General features: G+C 33.6%; 3 protein-coding genes across 3 annotated transcripts in view; 2 read left to right on the forward strand and 1 right to left on the reverse strand.

The window, feature by feature from the left end:
• Nucleotides 1-19,145, reverse strand: part of LOC111365769 (heme-binding-like protein At3g10130, chloroplastic) — a 19,834-nt gene extending 689 nt beyond the window's left edge. The window contains exons 1-2 of the mRNA XM_022986302.1: nt 19,141-19,145; nt 8,507-8,510 (exon numbers count right to left, since the gene is read on the reverse strand). The gene's annotated coding sequence lies outside the window, so the exon portion shown is untranslated. The remainder of the gene's footprint in view (nt 1-8,506; nt 8,511-19,140) is intronic.
• Nucleotides 4,459-5,733, forward strand: LOC111365757. Its single transcript, XM_022986295.1, has 3 exons — nt 4,459-4,621; nt 4,921-5,247; nt 5,410-5,733. The coding sequence occupies exons 1-3, from the start codon at nt 4,552-4,554 to the stop codon at nt 5,547-5,549; spliced, it is 537 nt and encodes a 178-aa protein (XP_022842063.1). The 5' UTR covers nt 4,459-4,551; the 3' UTR covers nt 5,550-5,733.
• Nucleotides 10,496-13,352, forward strand: LOC111365749. The gene is made up of 2 exons (XM_022986287.1): nt 10,496-11,413; nt 12,888-13,352. The coding sequence occupies exons 1-2, from the start codon at nt 10,950-10,952 to the stop codon at nt 13,123-13,125; spliced, it is 702 nt and encodes a 233-aa protein (XP_022842055.1). The 5' UTR covers nt 10,496-10,949; the 3' UTR covers nt 13,126-13,352.
• Nucleotides 19,146-19,158: the final 13 nt, after the last annotated feature.

Genomic DNA, 19,158 nt, shown 5'->3' on the forward strand with positions numbered 1-19,158 from the left:
GGGATGCGGGGGGGGGGGGGGGGGGGGTGGAATTGGGAATTTAATTTATAAGGTAAAAAGCGATTCTGGATTGCTTGGGAAAGGAGGAACGGCAATTGAATTATGCGTGGTCTGGATGAATTTCTTGTTCTTATGGACAAAACGAACGGCGATTACGTACGAAGAAGATGTGTAATCTGTTATGCCACGTTATTGCTTAATTTACCTTGTGCTTTTTTGTTTCTTTTTTCTATTTTTTTTCCCTTTCTATGTCGGTAGTTTCGTTATTCAAATATCTAAATTTATCTACAATCCGAGTCAATTGCCCATGCAATAAGGGGCTAGATTATTTTGAAAGTAATATTAGTGTGTTATATGTGGTGAATTTTCGTAAATTACATCTCCAACTCAATAATTACTCGAATTGATTCCAACCATCCCTCTCTGAATAATTTGTTAGAATCTTGCAAAAAAATAAAAAATGAAAATGAAAAAAACAACTCAAAGATTCACAACAAAAATACAAAGGAACATACTTGAGGTCGCCAAACTCCAATTTCTTCGAGATTTTAGAGCATTTTGAGAGCGATTTGTTAAAAAATAAAAAATAAAATCAAGATTCAACAATAAAATATTCAGCGGAAGAGTAAATTGAAGGTTAAATGATTTGATATACAAGTAATCGTCTCAGTTGTGCATCCATTTGTTGGGTACTTTTGGAACGACTGAGAGAAGAAGATTGTGAAAAAAATAAAATAAATAAAAATACCCGTTTTTCTAAAATAAAAAAAAAATCATGGAATTCTGAACAATTTGCTCCATTACCAGAAACAAGAAGAAACCATGTACAGTCTAAATCCACAGCTGTGTGCTGCCTAGTGCCTATAACAAGAAGCAGCATAGCTACCCGATGGTGGGTTCAAATGATTTTGTAAGGATGTTGATCGTCAATGCTTGGTGGTGGGTTCAGTTGTCAATGCGATTAGTGGTGGTGGGTGTTATTTTTTTTTATTTTTTTTTTTGTTGGAGTAGTCAGGGGCGAATCTAGTATGAATATTCAGTTAGGACGGAAGTTGACTTTGACCATTGATCGTCGACAATCAAAATCATAAAAGCCCGATCCAATCGGTCGCCGATCGTTTATTAAAATTTGATTAAATAATATTAAAAATTAGTCAATATATATGTAAATCCACCAAAACGTAAAAATTATATACATATGAAAATATAGTTCAATACAATCCAAAATAATAATAATAATATACAATACAATTTCAATCTTACTTTGTAATTATAAATTTAGACAACTGAATTCTACGAGATCTCATATTTTGAAAACGTTGCAATAATGTAAACTTTTTCAATAATTACGATGTTCCCTAAACAAAGGCCAATTAATAAAATCTAAACCAATTGAGTCGCTACATTTGCATAATCACATAATAAATTTTCCAATCAATTAGATCATTCAAAGTAAAGAGCACGCAATAAATCTACCAACAACTAACCCAAAACTGGAAAATTAAACTATTAATCTATTGTCTACTTCATGAAACAATTTGATTTCCAATTTCTTAAACCTCACTCAACAAAGAATCTACTATCAGGAAAAGAACTAGAAAATTAAACTAACCCAAAATTGGAAAATTAAACTACTTCTATGCATTTGTGGCATGTGGGCATGTAATATATAAGCCAGAAAAAAGCCAGTACCTACGGCGGACTCAATACTTCACAAATCATATAGCAGAGTTGTCGATCAAAAAGATTTGCTAAAACCGGAACGTGCGTCGGTGCGTGCCTTTGTGGAAAGCTTTTGGGAAGGAATTGAGCGGAAGGAATTGGGGGAAAAAGAACTCAAGAATGGTTTCCAATTTGCTCCTCTCTGCTGCGGTTTGACGGGAAGGAGATTAGGAGAAGATTTCCATTTTCATTGATTTGGTATTTGAGTAATTGGGCCTACCTAATTAAAGCAAAAAAAAAAAAAAAGGCCCCCCACTAAGCCCAACTACCCAGCAACCCAAGTCTGTCATCACAGATTGAGCCAGCCCAAATCCTCTCTTCCTCTTCTTCTTTCTTCCTTGCATCTCAACAACTGTCTCTGCTACATTCCGACGGACGGTGGTTACGACGAATCCAGTTAGGGCGATCGGCATCACCTAGATCCGCCACTGGGAGTAGTGGTGGTTATTTCAGTGTTTTGTTATTGTTTGGGGATTTTGGTGATTCTTGTTGGTGGTTATAGTGGCAGTAGTAGTGGCGAAGTGGTGGTCAACGGTGTAATGGTGGGGTGGGTGGGTTGTTTATGACCAATTTTCCGGGTGTTGTGATCAGTAAATAACATGCGACTTTGAAGAATATGCGATCGCTGTTATATTTATAATTGTGATTAATTAATTTAATAATTTGTAATAGTTAATCTGTGATTAATAAACAATATGTGATCGATGAAAAAGGTAAATGTGACCAAGAAATAATGTGTAATCTAGAAAATTGATAATTTGATAATTGTGACTGTATAATAAGTTGTGAGATTGTGATTGATATATAAATTGTGACTTATAAATTTTTTATTTGTAACTGATGAACAAATTGTGACCGTAAAATAATTTATGACAAATAAAAATTCAGATTTGTGATCGAAAAATAATATGTGACAAATTAAATTGTTAATTTGTGACCAAAATGTATAAATTTGTGACCTTAATACATTTAATTAATAAATTTTATAATTAATTAATTATAATAAATATTTTACTTTTGAAATTGGAAACTTTAGTTTTTAAGTTTTGAAATAAATGGTACTTAACCTCTTAATTATGATTTTCCCCTTTTTAAAACAAGGTATAATTTGGGAAAGCTCGAGGCTAGCCCCGGTTGAGAGGGGTGGCCCCACTCCCAGACTCCAACCACTCCATTTTCCCTCTATAAATTGCACTTTTAACCCCTCAAACTTTTTTCAACTTCTAATTGAGTTTTCAAACTTTTTCCAACTCCAAATTTAGTCTTTGACATCTTCAATTTCTTCAATTGCAACTTTGTTTAAGATCCATTTTTTGGGTGAAATGTATTTTGAAATAGTAATTTCTTAGAGAATTTATGATTAAAATGGGAAAAAAAATTGTGTTCATGTGTAAATTATTTTACAGGGGCTAAATATCTCCAATTTCCTCGATCCATTCTACTAATACAAGAACATTAACACAAGTTAGAACAAATGAAAATTACTGGCGCAAAATTATAAAACTTAAAGGGCCTCTAAGTGCAAAATCTCTTAAAATTTATGTGTTGATTAAAATAACATTGATTGACTCTAGTCGTACCTTACCTTGCCAAACACGTTATTAGGCCAATAGCCACCATTACAAGGCTGTATTATTCCATATTAAATTCCTAAACGTAGCCCGGGAAAAATAAAATAATTCCACGAACTTGCATGTGTTTTCGATGAAAAAGTGAAAAAAGAAGAACCAACTACGTACAAAAGAAAATGTCTTTTTTTTATTAATTATTGTATGAATATATTTAAGATATGTCTAATACGCTGGATTTCAATTAGAATTTGTGTAGTTCAAAGCCTATATATTGGAAGTCCTATCAAGTAAAATCTCGTTATTGCTGGTATATTGAATGACAGGACAAAGATATCTTATTCGTGGACCTTGGGTGAAGTGGCAAGTTGTGGTCTTTCCATCTAACGGTGGGATCTAAATCGATTAATTGGCAAGATCATATGAGCATGAGATCAACCATGTATTCAATAAATGAATAAGCTCTGAAATAGATGCGGAAAACTAGAATGTCGAAATGGGCATTTATTATTGAACTGACTCGAAAGTCTTTTAACAAATAAGTACTCGAAAACTCAACTTAGCTGCCGTTTGCTCCCAATTAATTTTCATTTTATTACATTTCATTTTTTTCCCTCCTATTTTCAATCACACGATCTTCCATAAAATAATATTACACATAAATGGAAAACGTTTCTTTCTTTTTCATCTACTCATTTTTCAAAAAAATACTATGCCAACCATTAATTTTTCCACAAAATGGGAGTCAAATGGAGGCTTATTCCATTAGTTACAACATTGAAAAAAAATAAAATAAATCCATATATAATATATAGTGTTTTAATTTTGAAGCCACCCTCGCAAGAGTTAGAAAACTTCAACACGCAGAGACATCCCAACCCGGCTGCAACAAATTACATACCAATTTACCAAACCTCAAGAAAATTAAACCAATGAAATTGCTTTGAAATTTTCAAAAAATCAATAAAAAAAAGTAGCAAAATTAGTACGTGGTCTCCATTATTGTCCAATCCCTATAAGCCACCCTCCCCAACCAGTTGTTAATTAGCAGCCAAACGCGTCCCTAATTGTAGAATGCGTCAAATTATACATGTGTCCACGTTTAAGTCCATTTTTGGTTCTTCTCTCTCTCCCCCCACCTTATATAAATGTTAATACTCCCTTCAATTTTTCTTAAGAACCCATTTGATATCTCATTGATTTGTGCACTCCAAGCACAAATACCACAACCAAAAGCAAAAAACACAGCATCGACAAAGGCATGGCTTCTTCAATGAGAATGTCATTCATTCTCTTCTTTGCATGCTCTCTCTTCCTACAAGGAACATTAGGTATATTACTCTATTCGTGTGCATCAAACAATTTTATACGTAAATCTAATGGCATGTTTTGACACCTTTTTAGGACAGACGATAGCCTATATCACTCTATGATAAACGAGGCAAACGTATACATTTTACACAAACTCACGTTAGATATTAAAAATGCACCAGCACTCATTTTAACAAGTTTCTTACTGAGTCTCGAGGTTTGATTTTAAAAATTTATCAGGTTAAAAGAATAATCCAAATTCCAAACATTTATATGCTTTGCTAGTCAAGAATTAATACCTAATCTTTAAAATCTACAGGTGAGGTGATTTGTGAGACTCTGCCCACCAATCTTTGTTCCTTTGCAATTGCATCATCTGGGAAGAGGTGTGTACTGGAGAACTTCCAAAACAACGACGGGAAATTGGAGTTCACGTGTAAGACATCGGAGGTGGCTGTGTCGACAATGGCCGGTCACATAGAGACTGATAAGTGTGTGAGTGCGTGTGGGGTTGACCGGAGATTTGTCGGAATATCTTCCGATGCCTTCCTTGCGCCACAATTCACCGCCAATCTTTGCTCTCCAGCGTGTTATCAGAACTGCCCCAACATTGTTGACCTTTACTTTAACATGGCTGCCGGAGAAGGTAACTAAATAATAAATATATAAAAATTACAATTGATTAAAGAGATAATGAATTATTATACCTTACTTGCCATTCAATTTCTTGAAGTTTAATAAAAAAAGGACATCTATTACTCAATGTTGTACTCGATTGAAATGAAATTATGATGCCTAAAATGTGCAGGAGTATATCTGCCTGCCCTTTGTGAGAAACAAAAGTCCAACCCTCATCGTGCCATGATGGAGCTTTCGAGCAGTGGTGACGTCGCCCCTGGTCCGGTAGCCGCAATACTTGCTGAAGCCCCTGCACCTGGAATTTTCTAATTTACTTCATAAATTTTTTTTTTAATTATTATAAAGGATATGTGAAATACTTGAACTATACTAATATATATATATATATATATATGTGTGTGTGTGTGTGCGCGCGCCCCCCTTGGATTGGCTTCGGCAATAATTTTTTTTTTCCCATTAATTTCTATGATTTGCTACTTGTGACTAGTATAAATTACAAGTTGGGATTTCTGACTTTAAAATAAAATGATTTTAGTTCTCAATATTTCATTATCGTAAAACAAGTAACTCCAATGAATAGAACTTTCCAATTTGCCGTTAAACGACGTGTTAGGTGAAATACTATTTTAAGAGTAAGAGAGGAAATAGAAATGAGTGACATGAAAACAGGAAAATGAAAAAGATAAGAAAAGATCAGTCCATCTTCACGGCTCCACATTTTGCCTAGCTCAACCCCCAACCTCCCGAACCAACTAACCATGGACTTTACTTCGTTGATTTGACCCAATGAAACAGCAAAAAATAACTTTTATCGTAATCTTTAATGTCAAAGTATTGTTTTTACTCTTGGCGTAGTTGAATGGTGTCAAATTTATCTATTCGACCAAATTGAGTTGGTTCTATTTAACACCAAAATGGATGTCAAGGTAGAATATCAAACTAATACAGATTCAAATATTAAATAAAATATAAAAGTTTGAACTATGCATTTTAATAATAGTAACATTTTAAGATGTAAACTTAAGTGAATTACTCAAATGGTCGCTGAACTTTGTAAAGGGTTTTCACGGACCCTGCAAATTTCAGTGATGAATTTGGTGATTTTTAAAGTTCAATGACCCGTGGAAACTTTTTGCAAAATTCAATTACCATTTCGGTAATTCACTCATGTAAGCCTATATCTTAGTAAAAGATATTTTTCAATATTTCCTATCTCATTTTCAAAGTTGTCCAATAAAAATTAAATCAATACAGAAGAAGAACAAGACCTGCTCGAGCAATGGGGTTAAGAACTTGGGCCTCTCTATTCTTTCAAGTGGACTGGATTAGGCCAAATTTGCACCTCCGTCAGGTGTGGCCCCCCTTAGTGGATGGTTAAGAATCCAACTAGTCCTTGGATTACTATTAGAAAATTTTCATATTTAAGAAATTAAGTATGACTAGTTTCAAAACTAATAAATAAGGTTTAAAATTTCAAAAATTAGATATTAACTATATTTTACTTATGAAATAATTAATTAAAAATATATTTTTTAATTACATACATTAAGGGCACAATTCTATACAAATTATCGAATTTCTCGAACACATGACAAAAATTTTATAGGTCATAATTTATTCATCGATCGCCAAAGTCACAAACTTTATAAGTCATAACTTATTTAATGGTTATAAACTATCAAATTAATTGATCACAAGTAATTTCTCGATCACAACCACATTTTTAGGTTACATATTATTTATTGATTACAAATTAACCATTTTATTGTTCACAATCAATCAAATAATTGGTCATAAACACCTCTATCCCATCCAAACTTGTGACCATCACAATGATCACAACCTCCCCAAATCGTGCAAAACTACCATCACAGCAACCATTACACACCACACCACATCAATGCAAACCTACCACCACAACACCACCATACATCATAGCAGCCGTAAAACCACCCCCACACACACCAAACTCCAACACCATCATCACTACCAGATCGTGAGTGCCATGCACACCACATGTCACTACCACTATCACCACCACAAATCGCTTAATAGCAACGAATTAAGCATCGCTTGCTTAAATTGTTGTTGTGCGCGATGAACTCAAGCGCCATTCAGTGGCGATGGATTCATCACTCACAGCGACAATTCAATAGTGATGGGTTTGTCGCTGTTGGGGGGTTGGCACCTACTGGTGAAGAAGGGAAAAAAAATGGGTAGAAGACATTATAAAGAGAGAATGGAGAAAAAAGAAAGAAAGAAGAAGAAAATGAAATAGGTTTGGAATTTAATTCTATAATACTATTATTAATATTGAATTATCTTCTGATTTTTATATAAACAAACTTTAAACCTGATTTTTAAAATGATGACTTAAAAATTTTGGTTCCTGGTAATTTCCACTTACTATTGATGTCAAACATTTGTTCATACCTATTATTTAAGATTTTCTTGATCTGCTTCGAAATGTATAATTTTCGGTGTTATTATATATATATATATATATATATATATATATATATATATATATATAAATGTGTTATATTATTTTTTAATTTTTACGTTTTTTAGAAAAAAGTTTCTATATATATATATATATATATATATATATATATATATATATATATATATATATATATATATATATATATATATATATATGAAGATTCAATTTCTATTCTTGTTTTTTCATTCTTCTTATTGATGAAAATTCAAAATTTCTTGTCAAAGACGAAGTTCAGAAATAATATTTAAGGGAAATGCCATTTATAAACTTTAAAGTGTATATCATGTTTGACATTAACTTTGTTTTAAAAACTTGTTAAAGGGAAAACTATTTTTTTTTTCTTTAATTGTCAAATGACTGTCAAATTTGTATGCACCAAAGAAACATCAAGCATGATTTAATATTTAAAACCAAAAAATAGTGTCGATGAAGTCTAGACTTTACATTATCTCAATAATTTACTCAAAATTTTTTAAAACCTTGTTTTGGATAGTGGTGCTTCAATAATGTTGCTCAACTCGGGATAGAGGTTTGGAAATAGGGGTTGAGGTGGCGTGTCCAAGGCCCCTGATTTAAAATCTCCAGGCTCCATGTATTGCAAGATTGAGGGCTGAGATCACTCCACATCGACCCTAGATCGAAACTCCCATCGGTTAACAATATATATTAATGCCATGTGGCTTGAAATTCAAGCAAATTTTCCGCTGCCAACCAGTCAATAGGGGAGCCACGTTGCCCGTGGATGGACAGGACCTACGTGGCCTGTGTCCTAGTAGAAAAACCCCTAATGAATTAAGAACCATGATATATTATCAAAAAATGGTTTGAAAATACAACCTGAGCAATATTCACAACGGAAGTCCACTTTCTTTGGATTTTTCATTTATGGAAGACTCATGCGCATGTGAGAAAATGTCAAACAAGGCACCACATGACGACACTGAGCTGGACATTGTGATACAACCAGGGCACCAGTAAATGTATGAGAGAAATATTTATTTTTTGAGTAAGAATATTGTTACCTTCTATGTGTCAAAAATTTAACCATTAATCGAAAAAAGTATTTTTAAAATGAAAAATATTATGTGTACACATCATGGGTAACGCTCTCCTCACATGTAGGGGACTCGCTAATAATTTATTATATGTTGGCCCCCTCTATTTGAGGGGAGTATAATACTATGTGTGTACCATTGTGTACATATGAACATGACTCCCATTTTTTTCAACAAATTATTTTGACATTTATTTTTGTTGTGAAATTAGAGCAAAATTCACTACTATTATCTATTGACCATTGCGTAATTAACTCTAGTATACACACCCCGACGTATACAAATACCCTCTTTTCATTTCTCGCTAAGCATTCAAATTTCGTATTAAATCATGTTTTATATTTAATCTTGAGAGACAACAATGATTATGGATTCATTCAAGTCACAATAATTTAAAAAATGGTCATTTACGAGCATGTTTTACTTAAAAATTTCAAAAGTAATTACTAATTTTGAAATTATAAGAAAAAAAAACTCGTGCTACTAAAATATTGATGCACCGTGCACCGATCAAAAATATCAAAAGACCAATCAATAATAACCTAATGCATGTGAACGTAGCGTGACACACGTTAACGAATACAGGAGCATTGATGATTTTAAATACACATTTCCCTTGAGATTCCATTTACATTTTTTTAAATGAATTTATTTTATTTTATTTAGTTACTTTTTATTATTTTATATTTACAAGTTCTTTTTTCAACTTGTCGTGTAGGCAGCGCAGAAGCAAAATGATTATATATTAATGAAGCGTAAAGCTAAACTTTAATTATTAAATTAAAGTCTTATTATTGTACTTAATAATTAATTATCATGAAAGTTTACTTAAAATAAAGAAAAATAAATGTGTATAAGAGCATTTCATCTTTAATTATTGGTCATTATTATGGCTTGATCAAGATGCACACACTTATCAAATGTTCTTAAGAGCAATTCCATTATTAGTCCCGCCCTATAATAATGACTCATCAAAACATTACTTATTGATAAATTACGTCATTAATCTCCAACGTGTTGCACTTAAGGGTGGATGTGGATTGGGTCGGATTTGGTTCAAATTCAGCCCAACAATGGAACCGACAATGAAATCCCAAAGTGAAATCTAACCGACAAAAGGAATATACCGATTCAAATCGACTAGAGTTGGTTCAATTCATTGAGTTCAAGTGATAAGAAAATGACACGTCACTACATCCTCTCCGATAGCACATTCACATGAGAGCACTTTTTTGGCATTTTTTATTCATGCAAATCCCATGCGAGTACCACACAAATATTAATACATGTCAATTAAAGTGTCAAACATTTTAAGGTGAAGGAGCTTTATTCATTCGAATTTGCTTAGGCCAACAGAAAATTGAATGGATTTTACTGATCGTACAGGGGCTTTGTGAAACAGAACTCCAACAGGCAATCACAGTTGGCGAGTCCCGTGCGAGATTTGCCTATATAAAAAAATGTCAAAACCCCACCCCATTCCACCCCCACCTATGTTGTGAGTACCTGTACCTCAAGCAAGGTTCAAATCGGATCAGTATTCCTCCAAAAGTGGTGCTTCAGGTACAGGCACAGGCCTCCGCCAAGTTAGACATATTGATGAGGCTCGCTCAAATTTTTTATTCTTAATACAGATTGGACCCACCGACCTCCCTGGGGCCTTGCCCTCGTAGAAATAATGCCCCGTATTCAAGGCAATATTCTTCCTCCAAACCAGCTTGAGTCAGATCGATTTGACATTTTGAGTCGACTAGACGAATAGCTTGCCCACCCCCAATCTATTACTTTCTCGGATCCCCCAACTCTCCGACTGTGTCCGTCTCTCTTTCATAATTGTTGTTCTTTGCCATCTTAAACACCATCTCACTTCTAGGCATTTCCACGCAAATGCTCAAAATTTCCTCTCTCCCGTTGTGTGTGAAAGAGAGTAAAATTATGACCCACTAGAAGACTTGAAACGGTCACCTAATCCAATGCTGGTTGCTAAATTTTCACATTATACTCTGATAACTCACAGATATACATAATACGAAGACAGATGTTAAGCTGCTAAATTTAACTCACTAGGGGTTTTAAAAGACCCAATCTTGAAGCTTTAATGAACTGTTTCCACGTTGAATAACAGCTTTTTGCTTTTGGGTCTACATAATGTCGACTTCAGAAATATCCCAGGTAGACTTAGAATGCGGCGAAGACGGCGTCGAGGAGGAGGAAGAGGGTATAGTTTTTCTCTCCGACGCCGATGAGGGCTCTTGTTACTCTCAGTTTTACTCCACGGTTGATGGGGAGGGTTCTTATGATGATTACAGCATTGCCTGTGGCTCTGAGTGCGGTGTGATTTTGGAGGAAGAGGTTATGGATTCTAGGAGAGTTTCATCAGTGGCTGATTCTGATTCTTCTGATTGTTCAGTGGATATAGAAAATGGTGGGTTTGGAGAAATTAAGGTGCATTTGGAGAGGGTTAAGAGAGATTGTAGGATATGCCATTTGAGTTTGGTGAGTAGTAGCCCTGAATCTGGGGTTGCCATTGAGTTGGGCTGTTCTTGTAAGGATGATTTGGCTGCTGCTCATAAGCATTGTGCAGAAACTTGGTTCAAAATTAAAGGGAACAAGTGAGGAATCCTAAAGCTCGAGTTTTTCTTCTTCTTCCTTTTTTTTTTTTTTTTCTCTCTTTTTAATTGTTGTGATCATGTGAAATTTGTTTTGCATTTTAAGATTTGTGTATATAATGAGACTCCATGTCAGTGCTTCGTAGATTTCTCCAGTTAGCCCTTGAACAGTCTAGCTTAATCGTAATGTACACTTACCTTCAACCTCAAATCGACCTAATATTCCTACGATAATTCTGTGTACTTTGATTGTTTTTCGTATAGTTTACTGGTACTGCACAAGATGGGTTTGTTTTGATTACGGATACGAAAATTTAATAGAGTGGAAAGGAAAGGTAAAGAAGATTGTGTTACTGAGATGATAGCAAAAAGTAAAGCAAAAGAATCAAGCAGTTGGAAGGATTGCTTTAAATTTCTAATAACACCGTCGATTCCTTTCCATTATGTGTTTTTATGAATTTTATCTGCTAGCTCATTCTTGAGGTTCTCTTTTCTTTCTTTATTTAAGGGTAGATTTTATATATTCAGTACATTTTGTGCGAAAAGATTAATGTTCTCTGGTCTTGCTTTTTGAATATCACTATGATTTTTAAGAGAAATATCTGTTCATAAATTTGTAATGGAACTTTTCGTTTCGAAGTGATGCTGAATCTACTTGTTAATATTCATGTAAGTATTGTCATTTGTTATGGAAAGGTGTCCCATAAATGATTATATCTGTGAATTAAGTACAGAAATCTAATAAAAATGTTGTATATCAGCTATGTTTCTTTCCTTTTCTATGACAGTTGGCACTTGTTTAATTAGTCTTTACTCTCAGTATCTTTATTTACAAAGTTATTACTATAAGCGACAGTGTAGTTAATGATAAGAAGCTCAAAAATGTAATGATAAAAATTTCTGATCTTGTCAAGGAAATCCACACCTCCTTGGATCCCTATCAACATGAAGCTGGTTGAGATCCTCTAAGATGATAAAAATTTGCTGTCTAACTGGGTTATGGACAAGACGACGTTCATCTGCTTCAAGAAGAGGAAGAGAGGGGGGGGTGGTGGCTATGGAGTTTGTAGCTTCATTACTCATTAGTGATAATCTTGCCTCCTATCAGTCACCATTATTTAATCTTATGCATTTATAGTGTCAAGGCGTTTCGGTTGGATTTTTAGCCTGCATTATTTATGCCATTTAATTTTGTGGTATTGTAAATAAATATGACATCAAATTGTTTTGGTTGAATGTGGAAATAGACAGAATATGTTTTTGTGTAATGCAGTTAAATATGAGACCCTTTTCTTTAAAACTTGATCAAGATTAACTACGCCAAGTATGCACGAACCTTGCAAGAAATGAAGATGTAGTGTTTTCATGAAAGAAGAAAAATTTTCTATGCCAACTTTGTTTACGTGTATCATTTCATTGTTTCTTCTGCTCTCTTATATTTTACTGCCAAATTTCTTATGTTACTTCTCTTTGCCAGGACTTGTGAAATATGTAATTCAATAGCACGCAATGTTGTTGGCCCGAATAGTACTGAGGGTGCACAACAAGCAAATGAAACAAATGCTGTCGAAACAAATACATCATCAGCTCCAGCTTCCCTGGTTACAGACAGTCGAAGTTGCTTAAATGGTCATCGGTTTTTGAATTTTCTTCTTGCTTGCATGGTATTTGCTTTTGTCATATCTTGGCTTTTCCACTTTAATATCCCATCATAAATATTGTAAACAGTTCACAAGACCAGGAAGCCTCTGAAGATAAGTGCAGACTAGCAAAAATACACTTACTAGTTGGCAGATACCAGTTATAAACTTCCGAGTCGTATCTGTACTTTCGACTTTGACAAAAATTTGCAATTAATATGCAATATGCATATACATTGTTTAGCTGTGACATTTCCAGATGTTAAGTCTTTGAATCTATATATTTTTTACTTGTTCTTGAATGAATTACGTCTGTGGATGTGGATTTTTTGAGAGGTAATTACATCATTAGAAAGCTGCAAGTGTTGTTCTGTATCGTGTTGAAGATTTTACTTATTTATTTATTTATTTATTTATTTTTATTTTTTTTGAGACAAATTCCACGCACTTGGAAGAGAACTGGATGGATAAAACAAGAAATAAAACACAAATAAAGTGCTGAAGATTACACAAAAGATGAAAATTTAAACCACTCCCACCATGAGATTCAATTTTCTCAGAGAAATTGTCCTGCAGACCATCAATGGTACTGCTACTTCGGTCAACTTGAACAACTTCAATTCATGTGCCTTTTCCTTTGTACCTTTTAACACCTTTATTCTTTTCTTCTCCTTGAGACAAGTTATCATGTGAAATATGCGATGGGTCTGTTTACTGTGTGGTGATGGATTAAAACGCGAACTGTGTGATGGGGATTGTTCTTCTTTATATAGTGAACTTGGATTCAAACCATGGGATAACGGTAGTTTTCTTGGATTTGAATGAGGTTCACTTACCCAAAACACTAACTACTGAGCGATGCTTACTTTTCCATGACCTTCTGCAGGCATACGTTCATTGTACTTCCATTTCTCCAAACGCTTCAAATCAAAAAGCTCAAAGCCTTCTCTGGAATACTTTCCTGCTTCTTGACTTGCTGCAGAAAGCCCGGTAAATTTGCCAAGCTCATCATCTTTAACATATCCTTAAACATGACATATTTTCTGAAGATATAAATTGAATCTTGTGCTCAATAATTGTGCCCCGTCTCAATTCACAATTAGGCCTCTTCCAACGAGGCTCCAGACACTCCTACATGGCAGTTAACGGCAAGTGAACTTGGACCCGCACTTCATGTCATTCTGCCCAAGAGGCGGTTTGACCGAACCACCTGAAGGGGCCAGACCTCTATGGAGGCATGAACTGATTTGCTGTAGTAAACCACATGAAGAATTGAACCAGCATGGCGAGAGATGAGGCTGCAAGAGGCTTAACAAGATATCTTTTATGCAATCTTTAGTAAGTGATTGATATGACAATTCATTGCTATCATCGTCCTATTCAGCCAATCAAGTCAAGTCTAAATTTTGTATCAAACTTTTGGACAACAAAATAGTATTAGCATTAAATGCCTATGATTGATTGATACATTTAACAAGAAGCGTTAGCCGCATGAATGAAGCCATGTATACTTTCATCTTACAATCAATATCTATCCTATCAACTATAAAAGTTCACACAATGTACCATTCCAAAAGTAATGCAAGTATGGACTCTTAAGCTATAACTTTGCTATCCTTCTTGTTATTATATTTTCCCAAAGTCGAATCCCTTTCTATATAGGAGGCTCATGTCTAAAGCACCTCCCACACTCAATACTTACAACTTCAATTGACTTGATTGTCGGAGCGTGCGCAGCCAATTCCACCATCACTAGAGGAAGCGATGTGTGGATAACGGTTTATCCTAGTGTGAAGGAATCAGGCTTATGTAGATGCCGCATTGGGATCTGTTGGAGGTACAAAAATTGAAGTTAACAGACACTATTTCTTTGCAAAACGGAACATGTCCCAAATGGAATAAAGAACAAGTCAACGACAAATAAATCTCAACTTAAAAGTCAACACATTATATCAATATCCATAAATGGACTTCCGAGACTATTGTTACGCCTCTTCCAATAAGACTCCAGAAACTTGTATGTGTGCCCACACTTCATGTCATTCCGCCTAAGAGGTGGTTTGGCAGAATCTTTTTGGAGTCAATCCCATATGAAGAATTGAATCCTCATGGTGGGGTGAGTCAATACGAGGCTACACGAAACTTATCAGGAGATCTTTTATGCAATCCTTAGTAAGTGATTGATGTGACAATTGTTCGTTGAAATTACGTACCGCAAGTGCATTGGTCACATTCAAGTAACAAAGTAAACTTTTTTAGTCATAATTGTTCATCCCTCGAAGAATGTTTACTATCGATTACACTATTTTAATCAAATTAATTCTAACAAAAAAATATGCACATTAAGATTTTGATTTTAAAATAAGGAAAAAATAAACTAAAACTTTATCACATAAGAAAGTATAAAATTTGGAAATTTAGGAGGAAAATATGATTAGAATTTATGGTTTTGCTTAATTTCCGCCCAATTAATTTACTACAAGCCAATAAAAAAATTACTCATTCATGATAATAGATTGATTATCCAATTGATTTTCCAATTTTAGTTAATTATCTCTTTCGAGCAAAATTAATACTAATTAATTGGTTTAACCTATTATATCTATATGTTGATTAAAATCAAACAATCGCATTAAATCTTTATGAAAATAGCTCAATGGTCACTAAGGTTAGGGGTATATTTCTATCCCTTATAAGAACCTATGATTTTTATTATTTGGCTTAAAATGCACAATATTCTCTCGAACAATGTACAAATTATTAAACACAGTCCTCTATTGGCCATATCAATGAAAATTGATAACTACAATAGTTAAAACGCATGAACATAAGTAATTCTAATATTAAATAGCAAACACTTAAATTAATTAAAGTTAGGTTAAATTTCAACCATAAATCCCAATACAAATAACTAGCCAATTTTTTACAAATCATAAAAAGGGTAGTGTTTCATACAATACATTGTAAGTAGAAGATAATAATAAAGAACATACAACACTAAAGATACAACCCCCTTTTGTTGGATTTTTGAAACTGTTAATAGCTTGAACTTGATTTTCTCAAAATCTCTCCACCTCTTTTTTTTATGTTCTTGATTTTGCCCCCCAAAATATCAAAAAGTTATGGAAAGAACAAGAAAAGAAAAAGAAGAAGAGGAAAACGACAAATGAAAAGATAAAGTAAAGTGGAAGAAGATACAAAGGCTGCTCATGTTTTTCTTTTAAAAACCTAGCCAACCGTCCAAAATTTGCAGCTCAAGTTCCTATAGTTCTCAATGAAAACCAACATGGTCCTGGTTATCTTTTTTGGCGCTTCTTCAGTTTAGTCCCTGGCTTAATTGCAGTTCAGGTTTCTCAACTGTTATCTTATACAATCTGGTCCTTGAATTTTGACTTCTATATCAATCATCTCCTTTAAAAATTCAAACTTGGGTCCTTTTAACTTTTTGACAATTTGGTCCCCAACTTCACGATTTTTGTACGATTCCAATTATTTGTCTCTTCCTTTATTTTCTCCTCTTTGGGTAATTTTTACCTATGAAAGCATAAATTACACAATTACAATTAGAAATCCACTCATTTAATCAATAATAAGTTTAATTTAAGTATTAAATAAGTATACAAAAACACACTTATGACAATTCAGTGTTATCGTCATCCTATTCAGCCAATCAGATCAAGTCTAAGTCTTATGTTAGACTTTTGAGTAGCAAAATGGTATTAGCATTAAATACTTATGATTTATTGATACCTCTAACAAGAGGTCTCAGTCGCAAGGATGAGGTTACGTATACTTTCTTCCTACGGTCAGTATTCATCCTATTCTACTATAAAAAGCTCACATAATTCCACAGGTCATGCAAGTATAGACTCTCAAGCTCTAAATTTGCTGTCCTTCATCTTACTATACTTTTCCCAAAGTCGAACCCATTTTTACATAGGAGGCTTGAGTCTAAAGTACCTTCATACTCATATACTTACGACTTCAACTGACTTGATTGTCAGAGTGCGGGAGGTCTATTCCACCCCCACCGAAGGATGAGTGTGGCTAATGATTTGTCTTAGCATGCAAGAATTAGACTTACATGGATGCGATAGGCCTTAGAATCTATTAATTAAGATGGAAGTACAAAAATTGAGGTCAACATATGACTTGCCATATGGGTGCTAAACCTTATATTTGTTTTGAAACTGTAAACTTTTATCTACAGAGTGCAACAGAGTCTCTTCTTTGACAGTATTTGAGTTTTGTAGTCGCTTTGAATTCCTCTGCTCAACTTTGGCCATGTCCCTAGCCATTTTCTATACATTTAGGACCTAAATTTATGATAGATGACATGGCATTACATCTCCACTCATATTCTTTTTTTCTTTCTTTTTTTTTTTTTTTTTTTTTTTTTGACAAGGAAAATAAATGGCAGCAACATTAGGCAACCCACAACCCTACCCTTCTGGTGTGCACTAGGTAAACCCTCGGACTGACGCAACAGTCTGCAAACCGTGCTAGCCAGATAAACCGCACTCGACAAGTCCAGTGCGATAGACTCAGTCGAGAAAGTATTGGTAGAGAAAATCGAACTCGTAACCAAAGGCCTCTGCGCTCATATATTCTACCAACTCGGCCACCCCATGAGGGGCCTCCACTCATGTTCTTAGCTGTAAGGAATCAGATCCTAGTTATTCTCTATAAAACTTGCAATCTGATTTCTGTCTTCAGTTCACAAATCCAGGCATCCAGAGCAACTAAAGCTAAATTATTATTAAAAAGTACTGAAATATGCATCAAATAGCACAATAAATCAAGAACAAACACGTCCCATAAGATTTAAGAAAAAGTGAGTCCGGTAACCCCAATAATTTTCCTATTGAAAGAAAATTAAATGAGTAATGTTATTTTGTACCACTAATATTATAACACCAATATAGATGACACTAAGTGTCATTAAGTCCTTGTTTGAGACACATTTTCGTTAAAATGCATTTTTGAATAGTGTATTGATAAGAAATGTATAGTTAAAAAGTTAGAAAAAATTTTGATTTACGTATAATATTATTTTATTGAAAAATATGTGGTTGAAATAATGTAAAATACCGTTAAAAATATATTTTTTTTCCAAATAATGTGGATCAAACATGGCCTAAATAAAAGATTCAATTTAATAAATTACATAAATCTGTTATTAAGTATCATTAAATGTATATTAAGAGGCTAAAGAGAGATCACATTTGTCCATGTTCTTGATACATAGAAGGTGAAATTAGATCAAGAAATTGTTCAAATTGGGTTCCAAACGAGTTCCAATCAAATAAGCAAAGTTGTTTTCTCGTTGCGCATTGTTATGTTTTTGTATATTTGTCAATATTTTTGTCATATCTTTCTCTTCTGATATTCAATTGAGGTGATTCAAAGTATATTAAAAAACTAACTCAAATGATTACAATTATTCTCGAAATATCATTTTTCAATTTGAACCTTTATTTAAGCAAAAAAATGAGTCTCAATCTACGGCTGAAAATCTGAATTAGTGAAAATACTTTAACTATGTTTCAGTGCTTTATTCATTTGACATCTAATTGCATTCAATTGATCCTATGTGATTTTCAATAATCATTTTTTGTTTGAATCAACAATTGGATATTTGCACTTTGGTCACCAAACTCTGAATTTCTTCCATTTTAGCCAAAATTTCGCTCCTTTTGTCCAATACACGTCATTTTATTGAGTTGTTTCTAACAAAAGATGAATACATAAGATTAGACTATAATTTATCAAAAATAGTACAAAATATTCTAAATTAATGATTTAGTTAAATATACAAAGCCATTGTTTGAGTCACATTATATTCATATAAATGCATATTTGAATAGTGTATTGATAAGAAATGTGTGGTTAAAAAATAAAGAAAGATTTTGAATTTACGTGTAATATTATTTTATTGAAAAATATATAATTAAAATAATGTCAAATTATTATTTAAAAATATATTTTTTTGAAAAAAATGTTGCTCGAACATAGTCAAAACACACTTATCATTAATGATAGAGCGTTACACAAGACAGCCGCTCAATGTGTCCAAGGGAAGGATTGTAGTTGAACTGGGCCAGTTAA

Source organism: Olea europaea, chromosome 2, assembly GCF_002742605.1.
Source record: "Olea europaea var. sylvestris chromosome 2, O_europaea_v1, whole genome shotgun sequence".
In the NCBI taxonomy this organism is placed as follows: domain Eukaryota; kingdom Viridiplantae; phylum Streptophyta; class Magnoliopsida; order Lamiales; family Oleaceae; genus Olea; species Olea europaea.